Raw genomic sequence first — 18,777 nt, 5'->3', positions numbered from 1 at the left:
TCACAGTTTATATGCACAGCGAGCCGGCCTACATAACAGCTGAATATCATGCACCAGCTGAGAGGCAGGAGGACAAGAAAACAAAGCGGAGGACTCAGGAACATCCACAGAGATAGGTTACACATGAGCACAAACACCAAAAACAAGAGCAATTAGTCAGATTAACAAACTCGTATGAAATTTTGGTACTACAGTAACCAAAATACAGCACATGAATGAAATATTACAAACAGAGTGTCTGTCATAAAGCAGCAAACTAATAAACCTCCTCTGACCTGAGCAGAGGGTTTTAATTCAGACCTTCAGCTGTGTCTTCATTAAATGATAGCCTGAAAACTGCAAGCTATTATGATAATCAAATTATTACCCGAGCCAATATTCAGGAAAAACTACCCAATGTTCTGTGGAGACGTTGTTCCTCATATCATGTATATTGGGTTTTGGACTGCTGACTGAAAAATAAAAGCGATGCGAATAATTTCCTCGAGTCCCTAGGTGTTTTCAGGACAAAACAACAACAACAAAGCAGATTAAATAAGAATCTTGTGTTTCCTAACAAATGCTTAGAGACGATAAAAACCTCTGGCCCTCGAATTTAATTAGCATGAGCGTGAGGTACGTTCCCTGGTTCATTATGCAGTTGATCTTGAATATGACACCCCTTGTGATGCTAAAAAGTGGAGTTATCCAATCCAGGTTTATTTATGTACACATTAAATCGTCACACAGGACTGAAGGATAAATCAATCTAAAACCACCTTTAATATTCTATATAACCCCACTTTTATAATTTTGCCTTTCAGTCTTCTTTCTTTTGAGTTTATTAGCATGTCACTTGGAATAGAACAGAATTCAACTTTATTGTCATTGCACAGCTCATAAGTAAAAATCAACAAAATGCAGTTTTGCATTTAAGTTTTTGTTTGATAATTTGATGTGTCTACCTGATGAGGATCAGAGGTTTCCTTACTAGGCCATTACAGATCTTGAGCTTTCTTCTGGTAGAACCAATCCTTATTTGACTTAAATCAGTTCCATCACAAGAAAAGTAACCATTTGTTTTCTTCTTGTGACTAATAGTGCTGCTTTTGTGTCAAATGCAATTTCTAAGACTGTGACATAAAAGTTTTAGTTTTATTCGGCCATCACCTTTCGCCCACAAGGAATTAACGTGTTTCTGAAATCCAAGTGAATCAAGCTTCTAATATAATCAATAATTCAGAGTTTAACCTCAGAGTTTGAACAACGTTTTGATGAGACTACTCCCTGATGTCATTCAAAAATGCTTTTGTCCTTTGAAGTTAAACTATTCGACAGGGCCACATTCACACATCACTGGTATGAATGTCATAGTTGCTTAAGGAATTTGGAGCATTTGAACCCTTGTTTTGTTTTACAGAGTGAAACTATGATAAAACAACTTCAATGGATAAAAAAAAATCGAATTGGGCGCACAAGAATTTATAGTATGTGGATACACTCCCTGTAATTGGACAAACGTTCTTTAACAAATTACACATCATTAAACATCCTGTTGAATCGTTGTTTTAACAATGTGATCCAAGCCGTCACCCTCAAAGAAAGGAAAGCTGGTTGGAATAATAGGAAACAACAAAGGAACCACTAAGGCGCAAGCCTCTCATTAAGTGAAAGACACTCCAGCGCCAGAGTCTGCAGCAATTTTAACATCAAAATGGAGTCACTATAACAAAATAAACACCTTCAAGCTCAACTCAAATTTTTAGCAACCACTATGGACAAGCTACGTACCTTCTGGAGAAAGATTTTATCACACAATGAGATGTTTGAATACACTGGATTTATAAACACAAAAGTGCGTGGAATGGCCTCCATAATAGTGTATACAAGCTGCGTCAGTGCCAGGAAATCAACCGATTTAATTAATGACCTCTCCCAACTAATCCTGATAGAGAGAGCAGTCAAATATTCAAAGTTTGACATTACAATCTGTGGTGAGAAGGATTCATCTGAAGACTTTTACTAAACAGCAGACGTCTGCACCATCATCTGATCTTCTGGACCTGTTCATGAACAGGGAATGGTGAGCTGTTCTGGTCTTTATGGGCCGGTATTCTGTACATTAGTTGTCTCAAATGCCTGTCTTAAAGGGCTGTCGTTCTTCAACTTTTAGATGTCTTTCTGCTGCAGCACACCTGGTTCTAGTACTAGCTCATTACCATGCAGTCGTATAGCTCAACTGCAAGCTAGTAATGCAGTTTTGGCATTTAATTTAAGTATGTAGGACAAGGGACACATCTACAAGTTACAAAACCTTGAGAACTGCATTTTGAGACAACTACTATACATTTTAGATATATTCCTGCTGGAACATGCCTAAAAACAGATGATTTTGTCATCATCAGGCTCTTGCAAAAGACCTACAAAACATTATATCCTATCTCTCAAGGACTAAAATTGCCACGTTTTATTGTATGTTTAGAAGAGTATGAGGTTTAAAGCTCAAAAGGACAAAATTTGAGATTTCTTTCCTCAGTGAGAATGTTGACACCAAAGAGTGTTGTTATAAAAACACTCTGGTAATCCCTACATATGATGGGTTTGGAAAAGGGAGTCATGGTATTTTTTTACTTTAAATCTTTTATTACTTTACTTTAAATAGGGCAAAGTTCACCAAAATTGGACTTCCAAGCCTCCCAGATGGCTAATTTTCTAATAAATCCCCTCAACCACCACCAGGAGGAAACAGGAGGTGGGAGAGGATTTAATATGGAAAATTTAGGTGGAGTTACTACAGGGACATGGGAGAGGACTTAATAGGGCAAAGTTCACCAAAATTGGACTTTTAAGCCACCCAGATGGCTAATTTTCAAATAAATCTCCTCATCTACCATCAGGGGACATCGGGATATGGGAGAGGATTTAATATGGGAAATTTGGGTGGAGTGACTACAGGGACATGGGACAGGACTTAATAGGGCAAAGTTCACCAAAATTTGACTTCTGCGACATGATCTATCCCATACGGCACATACAAATTAGCCTGGGAAGATGAGCACATGTGAGGCCGTGCATAATGCCAGATTTATGGAGCGTGTGCAGCTGGTGTGTAACAAAATGTTGGTCTGTGGGTCACACATTCAAACATGTCAAGGCAAGGAGTTGATGTACATCACACAGGCTAACGGCTGATTCAGCTAATGAATAACCCTGACCTAAGACTTCAGTGAAGGGCAATTTGTGTCGTGTTGTGGGTGAGCGATTGCGTTACTGCTGTGTTTTCAACCCTACCTGAGAAGAAGCTCTTTTGGGAGCTTCTTGTTAATTGGTGCTTCATCGCTGTTTGAGAACACCTGCAGAGACACAAGATAAATAGCAATAATGGTGAGAGGATTGCATGTTTTAAAAGCTCGTAAAAATGTGAGCGAATCTGTGTCCGGCCAGCGTATGAACAGGCAACAACCACAACCGTTTAAGGTTTTATTGATGTCAAACATGAGCAGAAACAGAGCCCAACAACTTGTTTACATTAGTCATCCAAAACTGAGCGAACACATTTTTGATTTATACTAATAAACACACCAGAGACACATTTGGGTTCTCATGTCCCCTCCTTGCAACATTATAATTCTGTCAGCCTGGTCAGCTTGTTGGCATGCTTATCTCAATTAGCCTACTCGCTGGATGTCTGGCCATCTGCTGAGCGGCACACACATACACACGTATGCCTGGACACACTCATAGGTTATTAAAGCCCGACCGTTCTGGGTGAAGAACAGTTTCAGAACGTTCCCAAACGAGCTGGGCTATGAATTCAGATTAGGGCAAACACCCGCAATCACACAGCCTCTGCAGGCACACGCACATCCTGTCAGTGACACGCTTGGAGCCTAAAGGAGTCAGCAAGTGTATCTAACGTGGAGGACTCCCTGCTGTGTCACATGCAAACAGGAAAACAAAGGGAAGGGGAGTGATTGCTGTGCAGGATGAGCAGGCATAACCTCTTTGAAACAGAAAGCAGTCCAAAAGGACGGAGATGACTAAAAGGGGAAGTAAAGATCAGACGACAGAAAGCTGAACTAGAGTGAAAGACCAGAAAAGAAAACAGAAATAGATATTATTTGTTAAAAACCACAATGTAAAAGAAGAACCAGGAGACAGAGTTTAAGAGCTTCAGAGGTAGAAGAGACAAAAGAGGGAGAGAGTTTTTCAGCAAAATATTAACCAAACTGGTTTGAATGTTAACGGCTCTGCTATGGTTACAGCAACATAGACAAAGCTGCTTGAAATGTGTAAGTGCACCTACAATGTTTCATCACAGCTCACACCTCTGACACATATTCTATGACTAAAACACATCATTACATTGAATTTAAGCATCAACCACTGCAGTGTGCCAATTTAAAGCTTTTTAGATCACTTCAAGCTCCTTCCTTACAGAAAAGTTTGCTTGTTGTTATGATGTCAGAAGTTTTAGTTTAACTTGACTGGAAAACACTGGAAAGCCAGAAATGCTCCTAAACCTCGATGTTTTTAAAAATTTAGTCAGGAGAAAGGCAAAAAAATATATATATAAAAGTGTTTTTTTTTTCTTTTCAGAATTTTGTGACAGACCAAAACAAAGTATCACATAGCAGAAGTGGAAAGGAAAATTATATACAGTTTTTAAAGGTCTCTGCAAAAAGAAAGATCAGACAAAAGTGAAACGTATTCAGAACATTTTCTCGGTCACCCCTGAAAAAAACTGCAGCCAAATGCAACTTTTAGATGTCACATAATTAATAATCAAGCTCCAATGACGTGGACAGGAACACAGCAGGGAGGTATGTGAGAAAGTTGTGGAGAAGTTTGAAGCGGTGTTATGTAAGTGCAAAACTTACACTTTCCGAATTCACTTATAATTATATGACAACAGAAAACAAAGTAGTTGATTTTTGGCAGGGAAGCAGAGGTTATTCATATTACATTAAGTAGAATATAACCTATATAAAACTTAAGAATGATGCAAAGTAGTTAATAAAATGAGTAATTAAATTAAAATATTAAGAATCCAGTATCTAGATTACTTTATTGATGTCACCATTGCTACAACATGGCTTTAACAATCAATTACAGCAGGTTTCTGTACAATCACTCCACAGGTGGTTTAGGTGTTGAGTATTATTCTGTCAAATATCTGAACATGAAAAGAAAGTAGAAAAGCTGCCTAATCTGTTCACCTAAAGCTGACATCCTGGGCAAAGTGAGCATTAATCCAACAACCCGCCAACAGACTTACAGTAACTCTGGATGAGATGCCAAGAGCCATAACTCAGATGAGAGACTATAATCTAATTTTCACCCAAAAATCTGTACTTCATCAAATATTTGGAAGAAGAAAACCACTGCTGGAAGAAAGCTTTTATGTATCCTATTTTACGTTCTCCATAAGCCATGTAGGGAAAACAGCAAAGATGTGGAAGAAGTTTTAGTTATCTGGGCAGATAACACCAAAATTGTTTTTGTTTTCTCCCCTATCTACATCTAAAAACAAACATTGTACATTGCCAAAAACACACCATGTTTTCAGGAGCTGGCTGGACTTCATGAGAAGAATAGATGAATATAGGGCAACAACCTCAAACATCAAGCCAGCGCTACAATGGAGGAGTTTACCATGATTGAGGATCAGTGGCAAGACTTGAAAATTGATATTCACAAAAGCTCTTCATCCAGTCTGACATATCTTGAACTATTTTGGAAAAGAACAGTTGAGTGCGCTCGTTTGGTACTTGCAGAAATGAGTGTCTATGATGTGTTGAATTGAGGGGATAGAATACAAAAGCATCCCACTCTTTTTGTAAAAAATATTTGAAAACCCATGTATCACTTTCCTTCCACTTGGAGAAAGTGTGCCAGTTTGTTTTAGCTGAATAAATCACACTGCGATCTGTGAAGTACACTGTATATCACTTTTGGCAGTTGGTCTTGAAATGTTTTCAAAACCCTAAAAATCCACCAGTGGCGATGATAAACAAAGCACACACAACTCTTTCCCTAAGGTATTACAGATGATAAATTTCAAAATAGAAGCTGGAACCTTTGAGTCTTTTGACAATGGATACTCTAAAATCTTTCAGGAATTGATAGTCCCAAAAAGCACAGAACCAGTTGAAACATTTTGTAAAACAGAAAAGCAAAAGCAGAATGGTCTTCAAAAAGGTCTGAATAATGAGATCCAGAGGACCTTAATGGAAAATGAGTCAGACTTTTATGACACAGATGCAAGACAAAAGTCATAAGATGATTAAAGGTTCATGGCAGCCTGCTGAGAGGAAGCAATTTGCCTTCTAAACAACTCTTCTTGTAGTTAGGAGCAAACTCTCGTCAGATTGAATAAAGATTAAACGATACGATCCCGTTTCCTCCAGCATCTGCAGAGGAAAATGTGCTGCTCAGAACCATCTTATAATTACCATCTTTGCGGTCTGAAATGGTGATGGCAGCAAGGTAGAGATGCAGCTTTTTGGGGAAACGTCAGGAGTGATCCAGCCTTATTCTGGAACACCACAGTACTAAGGTGCACAAGGACGCATACCGCCCCTTGCAACTAATCCACATATATTTTCAATAAACAACTCTATAAGTATTTCATAATCTAAAGGAGAAATTATGTTGCCACTGCTACAAGTTCTTTACCTGAATGCTCCAAAAACAAAAGTAAATTGTGTTTAATAAGTTTTAAAGCTTGTTTGTCATATGACAAAACGTGGAAGCTGTGAATCTTTTAAATAAAAAAACAGGAAAGTCCTGAACCTGTCAACAAGGAACATACTGATACAATGTTTAAAAAAGAAGACTCAAGCTAAAACCACCTCTGAAACATGTCACTCATCTTTTACTTCAGCTTAGAAACTGAACATTTTATTGAGTTTATTTTATTTGTGCACAACTGGTTCGCAACAAATGACCTCTAAAAGCACTTAAACTAAAAAGATCCGATTTATATACAGAAGTGCACTGTAAAGTCAGTCCAATCATGCAGAAAGGTTCAAATTTAATGACGTGCATTCCAAGTAGATTCTAGACGGAAAACATTGCAGATAATTTCCGTTTATTATGACAATAGATAAAATATTTCTATCTACTGAAATGCAACCAACTGTACTGAGGCACATGTGTGTCATGCTGAGCACACATGTGATAGCAGCAGAGAGGAAAGGCCACATACACTAAATAACAACAAGATAAGGAAAGAATTAGTCGATTTACAGGCCTAACTCCCAAATAAATTCTTCATGCAATGCGTCTCAATTTTAAAAGGATTTAAAAGCAAATTCCTAAAATAAAACCAAAGAGAAACACAGAAAATCACAATGAATCAACAGACAAAAGAAACTTGATTACAAGTTTTGAATGGAGACTTTAAAATCTACATTCGAAGCTGATTCTGGAGCAGATAAACCTCAGCAACTGGTTCTTTTATGATGACAGCAGTGCAGCTTCCCTAAGCGGTGAGGTGGCGTTCCTGTTCCTAGAGAGCTTGCAGCAAACTTGGACAGCCTGAAATTTTCTTTAACCAAATAAAAACTGCTTCAAAGAAATTACAGTTATACTATGTCAATAACGGAGCCTTTTTGTAAAACCGACAACAAAATATCTCAGGTTTCTAATAGTGAGCTTAGTTAGCGTGAGCTTTCCTCGCCAGCCCACAGTTTGTTTGTTTTTTTCACAATATATTGGTTTTCATGCAAGAACACCAACAAGTTCTGATTCACTCACACTAAGTATGTGAGCACACCCAGAAAGTCAAGTACCATCAAGTCAAACCCTAAAGAATCTCAGCAATGTGTGAACATCAGATAAACGGTGCTCAGCGCCCATCGAACTGGGTGATATTAGGACCGAGTCCGCTGTGAAGTCAAATGTTGAAAGACCAAAGTGTTTTATTCCTGTTAGGAATAAGAGCTTGTGCTTTGAACTGCTTCCCTGTAACAGTGGATTTTTGTGTAGCTAATGAAAAAAAAAACACTCAGTGTGTTTAATGAAGCTTGTCATGGAGTCATTGTTCTTAAAGTCTGCAGCCAGCCATGGATTTAACAAAGGAGTTTGTAAACTAGTTTAAATACACCATTCGACTTCACACTGACATGTCATTGGCTGTGACAGCTCCTCTGTCACGGCTTATTTACAGCAGACAGTGCCGAGACTGTAAATATCACTCATAAAATACTGAGCCAAGATCAAAGCTGATCAGGCCCAGAGTTTCCATAAAAACTCTCCCTTATCTGGCTTGCATTTATGCAAGCCAGATAAGCTGCGCAGAGCTGCGCAGTTCGTCGCATGGTTGTCAAATCCAAGGCTGGGATCTTTCTGCATGTAGTTGCATGTTCTCCACATTAATTGTAAGTTTAGACAATGGATGGATGTATAAACTGAGGAGTATTACATTTGTCTAACTCATTCGGTAGGGTGATAATGCTTTCAGTGTAGAGTTGTCAGAGTTATTAAAAAAGAGCCAAGTTGAACTGATTGTGGTTACAAGCAACAAAAAAAACCAACAATTTGGCAAATATTTGAGATTGCTTTACTGGAAAACTGATTAAACTAGCAGTGTTTAATGGTGCATTCAAACTGTCTCTGTTTAGACGCCTTAATAGAACTCTAGATCGTTCACCAAGAAAGTCTTGCTTGTTTGGGGAGGTGCGAATGTGTAACTTAGGTCTCAGTTCGCTTTAAGTGAACTCTGGCGCAGTTCAAATGCCTATGTGAATGCTAAGTGGACCAGAGACTGCTCCAAATGTAGGAAACAGACTAATGCGCAGGGCATTCAGGGAAAATAAAACCAAAACAAACGGTGGTAGGAGAAATGCCTCCTTATTTTTTTTTTGCCAAACACACAAGAGAAATCCTACAACCCCTAAAATCTGACACCACTTTATTTTTGTTTTCATTTCATGAGGGAAGGCCCTTGTGCTCAGTGTCTTGATCATTTCCTTAAGTAGTTCTTGGTGCAGCACTGTCATAGCTGGTAGGCAGGTTTTCCAAAGTGTGTCGTTTGTCAAGACACTGTGTAGAGCAAAATCAAGCCTCACAAGCTGAAACTGTAACAGATGTTGTCACTTTTGTCCCAAATCAAACCCAGTCCACCGTACCATCAGGTGTGAAAACACCCCAACAGATTTTTGAAAATCCAAATTAAACCTTGAATTTAAATGAAATTGACATTTGTAGAAATAATCTATGCTATGTGAGAACTGAAGAGCTCTTGGGGGCCCCCTGCTGGCCTCAGGGGATTATAAGCAACAGCTTAGTTTGCTCATACCTTGGCCAGGCTCAGGCCCTCATGTGAGGTATGTCTTATTTCTGGGAGGGGGTAGGGGGCTATTGGGGTAATCCAGCCCGCGCCTTCTGCCCTATCTGAGTGAAAACTATACAAACGCTGCAGCCCACTCTGAAAGCCTGTAACCTCAGGCGACAGACCCTGATATATTGACTGTACACTCAGCCACAGCCCAGCTGTCTGTCCAAGCAGTCCCCTGCTCCGTGTTTTCATTGTCTGCTGCTGGTGCGGGAGGACAACAACAGGATTTCGGATTACCCTTGACCAACAAAACGCCTCAGCTCCTGACTGCGTGTACAAATTAGGAGCAAAACCCCACGCACACACGCGCGCGCACGCACGCGCTCAAACACAGTTTGCTTATTATACAAGACTCCCCACTGGAGACAAACAGTTTAACCGCTGGTGGTCCACTCCCTGACCGTGTCATTACCTCGAACCGGCTCTTGGTGATACCGTTCATGTCTGCGGCGGTACCTTCCTGCGACAGGCAGAACCAGCGGAGCCGCTTCCACGGCCGATTTTGTCGCCGTTTTATTTTTGGGAGCGTAGGAGCCGAGCCTGAAGCTGGGTCTTCACAACCTCCTCCTCCTTCTCCTCCTCCTCTGGCCCCCAGCCGCCAGCGAGGCTCCTGTCTCCGGGTCAGTGAGGAGGCGGCAGCGGTGGTGGTGGAGGTGGCGAGGCGTGGCGTGGGTCCGGAGCTGCCTGCGGTACCGTGAACGCTCGCTGTCTCGGAGAGCGAACGGCTCCCCAGCACGTCTCATCACAGGGCTACCAAAATAACAATAATAACATGGACGGTTCTGTCAAGTGACTTCACTTCCGCCTCTCCCCTCATCGTCGCGTCCCAGAACCAGTCAGCTGCGCGCACCGACACCGCGGAAAAAAGCACTCGGTGAATGGGAGATTAACGCCCGTCGCTAACGCCCCATCGCTCATTTCTCACGTCGAGCTCCGTTACGGCGGAAGACACGAGCGCCTCGCTCGCTCTCTTCTGTTTACTTGCGGGGGGAAGGGGAGGGGCGACGTGACGTCATTGATGCGGGAAAAGCACGCGTGGTCGATTTGTTTTGATTGTGAGGGCCTCCCGGGGCCCGTTTCTTCACGGGACGAAGAGTTGGGTGGAGCAGAAACTGTCTGCGAGGAAAGCAGTGATGAATTTGTGCCGTTTCATTTCTGGAAACATCCAGCTCAAAACTGCTTCTTTTGTTTTTTTGATGTCTGAAAAAGAAAATGACCACAAGTCCATGAGTGCAGTTGAAAGACAAAATTAACCCTATTCATTTCCTTAGGCGCACAAGTACTTTTTGTTTCGCAGTTTAAAACTGTTTCCTCACAGTCAAAACGAATATTGACTATTAATTACCTCGCGGAAAGTTAGAGTTGTCTCAGAAACTAGACAATTGTAGCCGTTGTTTCACACTTTACAGCCATAAAAAAACCAAATGACTGTGGCTTTTATTTCATTTTTGTCCTAAGAGAGTTAAACTTCCATTTTATTTGTAAGATTTGTAAGATTTTATGTGTTAGATCATCACAGAAAATGATCTGTGAATTGAATGGAAATCCTATTTTCAATATTATTTTACATACAAAATGCTATTGTCTCACATTCGTGAGATAAAATTAGGGGTACATATGCACCCCTAATTTGATATTTAGGGGTATCAAATTAAATACATATGCACTCCTGTGCATATGTAAATAAATCCTAAATAAATCTCGAGCTTACATCAAACATCATAAAGACCAAGGCATCCACTGGTGGATGAGGGATAAAGATGTTGTAAAGTTAAAGCAAGAGTGAGGATATAAAACAATATCTTAAGCTTTGGACATCTAATAGAGCACCATTTAATCCATTGTCTGAAAATGGAAAGTGCTTGACTCAAAGCAAAACCTATCAAGACTTGAATGCCTCCCTAGACTGACAGGTCAAGCAAAGAGAGCAGTAATCAGGGAAGCAGCTAAGAGGTTCATGGCAATTCTGAAGTAGAAGAGTTGATTGAAATATGCACAGAGCAGAACAACAACCCTGAACACCAAGTTAAAGCTACAATTTAATTGTTGCTATCAAACCTTATTCATGTGTTACAACAGCCCAGTCAAAGCTAAGAGCTAAATCTTACAGAAATCTTGTACGAAAAAAACCCCCAACAAAAACCCATCAGAACTCTTAATATAGGCTCTCCATCCAATCTAAGATTTGAGCTTTTGCACAAAGAAATATGTGAATCAACATGTGCGAAGCTTATTGCAGCTTTGACGAAGGAAACTAATGAGCACAATGAACACATGATATACCAATTGTCATAGCTACAAATCCATCCCACACTTTTCAGTTTGAATAAAGAAAATTTAAAAATATGTAAACGCAACCTGCCGTATACATATTTTTTATGGCAGGTTGAAGACAGAGTTGTGGGACAAACGAATCGTGTGTTCTCCAGCTCTGTGGCTAGAGGGCGCTCTGACACAACCAACCTTAACTGATAACCTTGTGACGTTTCAGCTGTGAAAGTAATGTGATTTTTACACTTGCTAAGCAGAAAAACTTTATAGAAAGAATGTTCTGTACTCATACTTTCTAAATTGCTCTCAGTTTAGGGAATTTTATACGTCTATTGCATAATTGCATCAAGTCAAACAAACACAGCTGAATTTTGTTTGTTTAAGACTTCTGGAGCTAAACTTTTTTTTTTTCAGTATTGACATGTATTTTCTTTGGCTGTGCAGTGAGTGTGCAGGTTTTTTTCTGCTCAGTGTCTTAATAGGTTTAAATGGCTCCAGCCAATGAGGTGCTAATTAAAAGCAAACCTGAATGTTTCAAGAGCTCACTTGTTTTATTGTTATACTTAGCAATCTGCCCTTTTAGTTGCTGCCACAACATTTTTAATTTTGCTTTTCTCTACCCACCTCATTTGTTTTAAAGCATGCCAAACAACAATTTGTGCTACGGTTTGAAACAACAGAATGAAAATCAAATAATCCAAAAAAGACCAGGAAGTTCACTAAAAGTAACACAATTACGCATATTAAGACATAAATTGACTAAAAAGATCATAAATCCACAAGAAAACCCACCAAAAATTAGTCAAAAAGAAAAGTGAACCAAAACTATAGCAAAATTAGATACTGGTATTATATTTGAAAGATGTACAACTGACAACACAGCCCAGGAACAATTAACGTAGAGGGTTTTTTTTCTTTTCTTTTTTTTACACAGTTTGTCAAAAAGTAGTCAACAGATGGCTTTAGTTTCCAGACAGGAACTAAAGTTTTCCCTCTGGTCAATTAGTACATCAAGAAACAGCTCGTCTGGAGAGACAAAATACATGCAGGCGCAACAAATCCTAAATATTTCTGCGTTTTTCTGGAAATATTTTACCTAGTGACATTCATGCAGCACATTTTCACTCCTTTGCATCGGAGAGTAATTAACAATCTCTGATCAACTGAATTAGCTCAGTCCTTTGAATAGCGGCTCTCATGACTCATCATGACTCAGCTGAGCATGGCAGCTCAGTGTAGAATGTGTCCTGACGATCGCAGTGCGTGGAGCAACGTCAGCCAGGGTCAACCGTCACGCACACGAGTCTTCAACACAGGCTGACAAATTGCTGAAAGTATTGATGCAGGGTGCATATAAATTTGACACGGGAGTGACAGTGCTGAGCTTTTGTGTATTATGCATATAGAGAAGAGAGAAGATATGGGATTCTCTTCTCCACATTGGCTTGTTTAGTCTTATCTAACAGCTATATTTTTTATTTCTGCCTCCCTTTGTTTTTGTTTTCCTGATGACCACCACTAGAAAGAAATAATTAAAAGAGGTCAATTAACAGAATATATCAAATAAGTGTTGTAAGCACCTCCTCTCACCTGGAGGATGTTTTTCGAATTTGAGGAGGAAAACCAGAAAAAGGTACGCACTTATTCCACTAAAGAGGTTTATTGTCAAACTGTTAAACCAATGGGAACCTACAGAAAACAGTGAACACAACTACAATATAGAATTCAAATAACCAAACAACTCAATGATGCATGACACAATGTCAAGAATTACATTTCCATTATTTTTTCAGTGATAAATCTTGGAACGACTGCTCCCAATTTAATAGCAGTTGAATAATCTCTGGGTAATACTTCATTAATTTGCTTTGTGCAATACAATACACTGGATGACGCTGCCATTTCCATGATATGTTGATATGGCAACACCCTCTGAGCAATAATGAAGACATAGAAATGAACAGAATAAAGCCAGACCTATAGCTCAACACCTTAAAATAAACGAGAAAATTCCTGAAGAAATTTAACCGGGGCCTGCCAAAGTGTGCCCGTCGGTTTGGACCCAGCGTTCTGATGCTAAAAATTAGCATCTATGCTAAAGAAAGCTGAAATGTAATCAATAGCATGTGGAGAGTCACAAGCATGTTGACTGACATGGACTTGCACCATTCAGTATGTTGAAAGTAGTCTATTAGCCAAAATGCTAATGTTAGCATGTATACTGTCAGTAATATGTAGTAAGACAACTAGTAAGTTGTCTGTAATTTACTTACCCCATACAGTACTAAACATGGTTAATATGTGAGAGAAACCGCCTCCATGCATTGCATGGCAGGAACCTATTGTCCTACACCTAATAGAATGTCTCTTTAATTGGGGCCTGCCCAGAGCAATGCATTGTTCCACGTTCATTGTTCATTGTTCGTTGTGTCAGGAAAATAGTCCCCACAATACATCAAATACAGGAATACACACCCACACACAACAGGCTTTTAGTGGCTTTCTGGCCCACTTTTTGATATATATATTGTCACTCATTCCCTGTGACATTACTGATGATTGTGATTCATCTCCCTTTATTTCCAGATTCTGCAGAGCAACTCATTTGTTCTACATTTCGGGTGGACAGAAGAAGAAACGCACAAACCTCGGTTTATTCGATTTAATGACTCGATGGCTTGCAATAAATGCTGTGAATGTATGCCTAACGATCTGGATAGCCTGCTGACGGAGGAAAGTCATCCAGACATGACCAGAGAGGACTTGGGGAATGAAAACAGAGAACTTCAGCAGACGGTGGAAGATCTCAGAAGAACAATCGAGTGCTCCAAACCTGGCAGGAGTTTCTGTCAAAGGGGCTTGCAAGCAAAATGTGACATGCTTGCAAGTCAGAATGATGCACTTTATGCACAGATCAAGTCTCTTTGTGGTGAGCAAAAAAACACTGAGATTAAACACAAGAACGTGAGAGCAAAAGTGCATTCCCTGGAAGTGACCCAACAGACTCTAAAACTAAGACTCCAGAAGCTTCAGATTACCTTGACAATGACACTGCAGTTCATAAAGAGGCGATCTGACGAGGAGAACAGTCTTTCAGAGGAAATAGAGAATCTCCTGGACCAGGCTGACAGAGACCGTAAACAGATGGAGTACCTTGACCACCAAAACATGACCTTAAGGTCTGAAAATGCTCGGTTGAGACAAAGATTGTTTGAACGGGAGAAAAGAGAGCAAGAAATCAGGAACCAGGAGAGCCAAGGACCAGTTCCGGCTCTCCGAAACTTTGGTAAGAAGGTAGGTACAGTTTTCCTGACAATGTGCAAGACAGGAACACTCAGGTACTGGGTACCAGCCTGGATATTCTAATCCATCTGGTAGTTCAGGAAAACTGGTCACCTTGCTGGAACTGGTTCCAGAGAAACAGCTGGCTCTGGTGATACTGGTTCCTTTGCCACCCAATGGATGTTTGGAGAAACTGTTTTCTTCTCCAAGTTACACTAAACATCCATCAGCAGTGTGCTTCTGATCGCTAACAGCTACTGATCTTAGGCAGGATGTTTTTCATCCAAACGAAAGAACGTGGATCCAAAACCGTTTTACAACATGATATCTTTCTAATGATGCTTTGGCGGCGGCCGAGCAACCCAGATTAAGCCCTAGTTACTGCACAGATGAAGAACTGTGCCGTTCTTTGCCTGACGGAAACTTGGCTTAACAGCACCATGCCACACCAACGGTCTTCAGTTACTCCGACCAACGGTCAGGAAAAACCCGGGGAGGAGGACTCTGCGTGTACGTGGATGAAGGTTGAACTGTTTAAAAGCTGCTACTCTCAGGCGATAGGACTCACGACAGTTAAATGTCGGCCGCACTATTTGTCTCGGAGTTTACTGCGGGTGTTCGTCACCATTGTTTTCATCCCGCCGGGTGCTAACGGCAGCTAGCATCGAAGGAGCCGCGTGACACCGTCAGTTCACTCCAGATGAAGACCCGGAGGCGTTTCACGTGTCAGCGGAGGACTTTAACCACTGGAAACTGACGGACATTCTGCCCAATTTTTACCTGCATGTTGCCTTTCCCACACGCGGAGAAAACACTGTGAACTGCGTGGACCACAAGGTGCGTACAGAGGTCCTCGTCGCCCCCATCTCGGCCTCTCCGACCACATCTCCATCCTGCTGGCGTCAGCATATCGTCCAATGATGAGACGGATGAAGCCAATGAAGAAGGCGGTAACGGTGTGGCCCAGGTTTGCAGCCTCTGTGCTCCAGGACGGTTTTCAGTGAACAGATTGTCAGGTCTTCAGAGAGACAGCGACTTATGAGGGAGAGCTGGACCTGGAGGATCGCAGGGCTGCAATCTCCTGGTGCTCCTCTTTCTCCTGTTCAGACAATCTTTCCCTTAGCCGAGCATTTTCAGACTTTAAAGTCATATTTTGGTGGCTAAGGGACTAGATCTCTTTACAGTCTCTCTCGTACCGGCTCAGCAAATGCCCTAACTCCTGTTTTTGCTCACCTCTTTATGAACTACTGTGTCATTGTCAAGGTCATCTGAATGTTAATGTTTGTTAATTCTTGATTGTATGTTTATAATGTCTTTTTGTTGTTTGGGTCTTATGTCTAGGACTACAGATGAAAATTAGCAATTGTGCTATAATCTGGCTCATTTATAGTCGATACAGTAGTGTTGATTGTTCATTAATGTGCACTGTCCTTAATAAAGATTAAAGACCAGTTTTCCAGAACTAGCAGACGGATAAGAAAAGCCAGGCTGGTACCCAGTACCTGAGTGTTCCTGTCCGGTACATTGTCAGGAAAACTGACAATGACAGGAAAACTTCTTACCGAAGTTTCGGAGAGCTGGAACTGGTCCCTGGCTCTCTTTACGGTCTCTGTCAACCTGGTCCAGGAGATACTCTATTTCCTCTGAAAGACTGTTCTCCTCATCAGATGAACTACTGTGTCATTGTCAAGGACATCTGAAGCTTCTGGAGTCTTAGTTTTAGAGTCTGTTGGGCTGCTTCCAAGGGAATGCACTTTTGCTCTCACATTCTTGTTTAAGCTCAGTTTTTTTTTTTTTTTTACTCTCCACGAAGAGACTTGATCTGAGCATAAAGTGCATCATTCTGACTTGCAAGCATGTCACATTTTGCTTGCAAGCCCCTGTACATCGGAAGAGCAGCTGTGGAGGTGGTCTCCAGCTACAAGTGCCGTACTGGGTCTGAATATATCCAGTGACCTCACTTGGACATATGTATAAATCAAGGACCCTAAGTTGAGCCAGGGACCAGTTCCAGCTCTCCGAAACTTCGGTAAGAAAGTAGGTCCAGTTTTCCTGACAATGTACCGGACAGGAACACTCAGGTACTGGGTACCAGCCTGGCTTTTCTAATCCGTCTGCTAGTTCTGGAAAACTGGTCTCTTCATGCAGAGCAAAAACAGGAGACAGTGGCCGAACCGTATACCGCGGATCGCTATTCGACTCCTCTGGGTGCTGGAGGGCTGGTCTGGTGATCTCCCGTCCCTGGAGTTGATGGAGCTGCAGCAGGAGGCAGAGTGGGAACGCCAGACAGCTCTAGCCATCATGGCTGGGGACCCTTTGCCTCCTCAACCAGATATTCCTTTCTTCTGCTCCACCTCCCCAGTTCCAGCCTCTACGTCCACCAGCGCGGACCAGCGCCACCTCCAGCCATGTCTCTAACGCCTGTCACACCTCGGGTCGCTGCAATGAGTTTATAGCAGTTGTTCCACCATGTTTGTAATTTTGACATTCTGCCATCACTGTAGTTCTAAAGAGCAGGTCAGAGGGAGAGACAAAATTCTACCTATTTTGAGTGAAACTGTGTCAGTTTTGTGTCAGTCTTTTGTTTTGATTTAAATTTGGCTCATCTTTTGTTAATTATGTCACCACAGTTACTCGAAATGCTAACAAAAGTACTGTCTCCCCTCACGGGATTGATTCGCACTTTTTATATATATATTATGAGGGGGCACGCAGCGGTATGGGCCGCATTAACGGTAATAGGAAGTTATTTTGAGGGGAAGAACAATAGGTTTTTGCCATGCAATGCATAGGGAGAGCAGTGACTGACTTCACTGCTCTCCCTATGCATTGCAATGGTCAGGGCCCAATAAGCAATATGGAAATTGTCAAAACAAAAATGCACACCAACCTATCATACTGTATCAGTTGGTGTGAAAGACACACCTTATTTTTTTCTCCGCTGCCACTGTCTCAGTCCGTGGTGATGTAAAACTAGTTTCACACTGCGCAGTGGTGCTGGTTTTCCATTTAGGTCCAGTTCATGACTGGATTAAATTTTGGTGGTTGTTTGGTTCCTAAACATCCTAATCATTTCCTTTTTATGCGCGACAAACCATGTGGGTCAAATGGCCGCAACCTGAACACAAATGGTGTCCAGTAATTGCAAAAACATATCAAACATTTGCTTTGAGACACAATTTATAACCAAATAGTTTTGACAAACATCGCGCAATCATTCTGAAGGAAATACTACTTATTGATGACACTATAGGACAAGCTTTTATTTTCTAATTTTCTAGAATTTATTTATTGTAACGGGTTACCGTAGTTCATCATAAAGTAAGGAACTGTATTTCTTTTTGTTTTTTTGTCCTTTTATAAAGAGACATTTTTAGCTGCAGAATTTTGACATCAAGGTGATATAAGTGCAAGAGGAAATACTGCAAATTGGTCCCGAAACCACACTTCCTGCTTGCTGCCTCATCTTTTAGCGTTCAGAGCGTTTCCTGTTTGTGTGAACCTCAACCTTTACTGTGTATCCCATGATGGCCCCCTGCTCCACCATTATGGTCAGTAACTTCCTGTGAGTCAGCCAGACGGCAGCCCAGCTCCTCCTGACAGGATATACGTTCACATGGGAAGTCACGGGTCTCACACATACGGCAAGTAATCTTGCGGTTGTGCATTTGTGTGTGCCTGCGTGTTTACCTTCACGACCCATGAAATGGAAGCCTACCGGAGGCCCTGTGAGATTACACACCTGTGTGATGTCTGAATGAGCGTCTGTCTACAGACAAAACCCCCGGGGGACACCTGCTGCAGGCATCATTTTCACCAGACTCCCCACGGGAGATCAGGTGTGAATTGCTATCTTTCTCGTACTCACCACGGCTCTCTTTCTGTTGTCAGACCTCCACCTC

At 41.2% G+C, this 18,777-nt stretch overlaps 1 protein-coding gene across 2 annotated transcripts in view; it reads right to left on the bottom strand.

Annotated features, from left to right (window-relative positions):
- The window catches only part of fbxl2 (F-box and leucine-rich repeat protein 2), a 28,631-nt gene extending 12,728 nt beyond the window's left edge, over nucleotides 1–15,903 (bottom strand). Inside the window, exons 1-2 of one of the 2 annotated variants that reach the window (XM_055053883.1) lie at nucleotides 15,656–15,903; nucleotides 3,271–3,332 (exon numbers count right to left, since the gene is read on the bottom strand). In XM_055053883.1, coding sequence (XP_054909858.1) covers nucleotides 3,271–3,332; nucleotides 15,656–15,784 — 191 coding nt within the window. In that variant the 5' untranslated portion in view covers nucleotides 15,785–15,903. Of the gene's footprint in view, nucleotides 1–3,270; nucleotides 3,333–9,734; nucleotides 10,279–15,655 lie in introns of those variants that run through there. The other variant, XM_055053885.1, reaches the window with a different exon arrangement.
- Between the last annotated feature and the right edge of the window lie 2,874 nt (nucleotides 15,904–18,777).

This window comes from Poeciliopsis prolifica, unplaced genomic scaffold (genome assembly GCF_027474105.1).
Source record: "Poeciliopsis prolifica strain line A6 unplaced genomic scaffold, Auburn_PproV2 SCAFFOLD038, whole genome shotgun sequence".
Lineage (NCBI taxonomy): Eukaryota > Metazoa > Chordata > Actinopteri > Cyprinodontiformes > Poeciliidae > Poeciliopsis > Poeciliopsis prolifica.
Note: the sequence above shows the minus strand (reverse complement) of the source record. Positions and strands in the feature narration are given on the sequence as shown.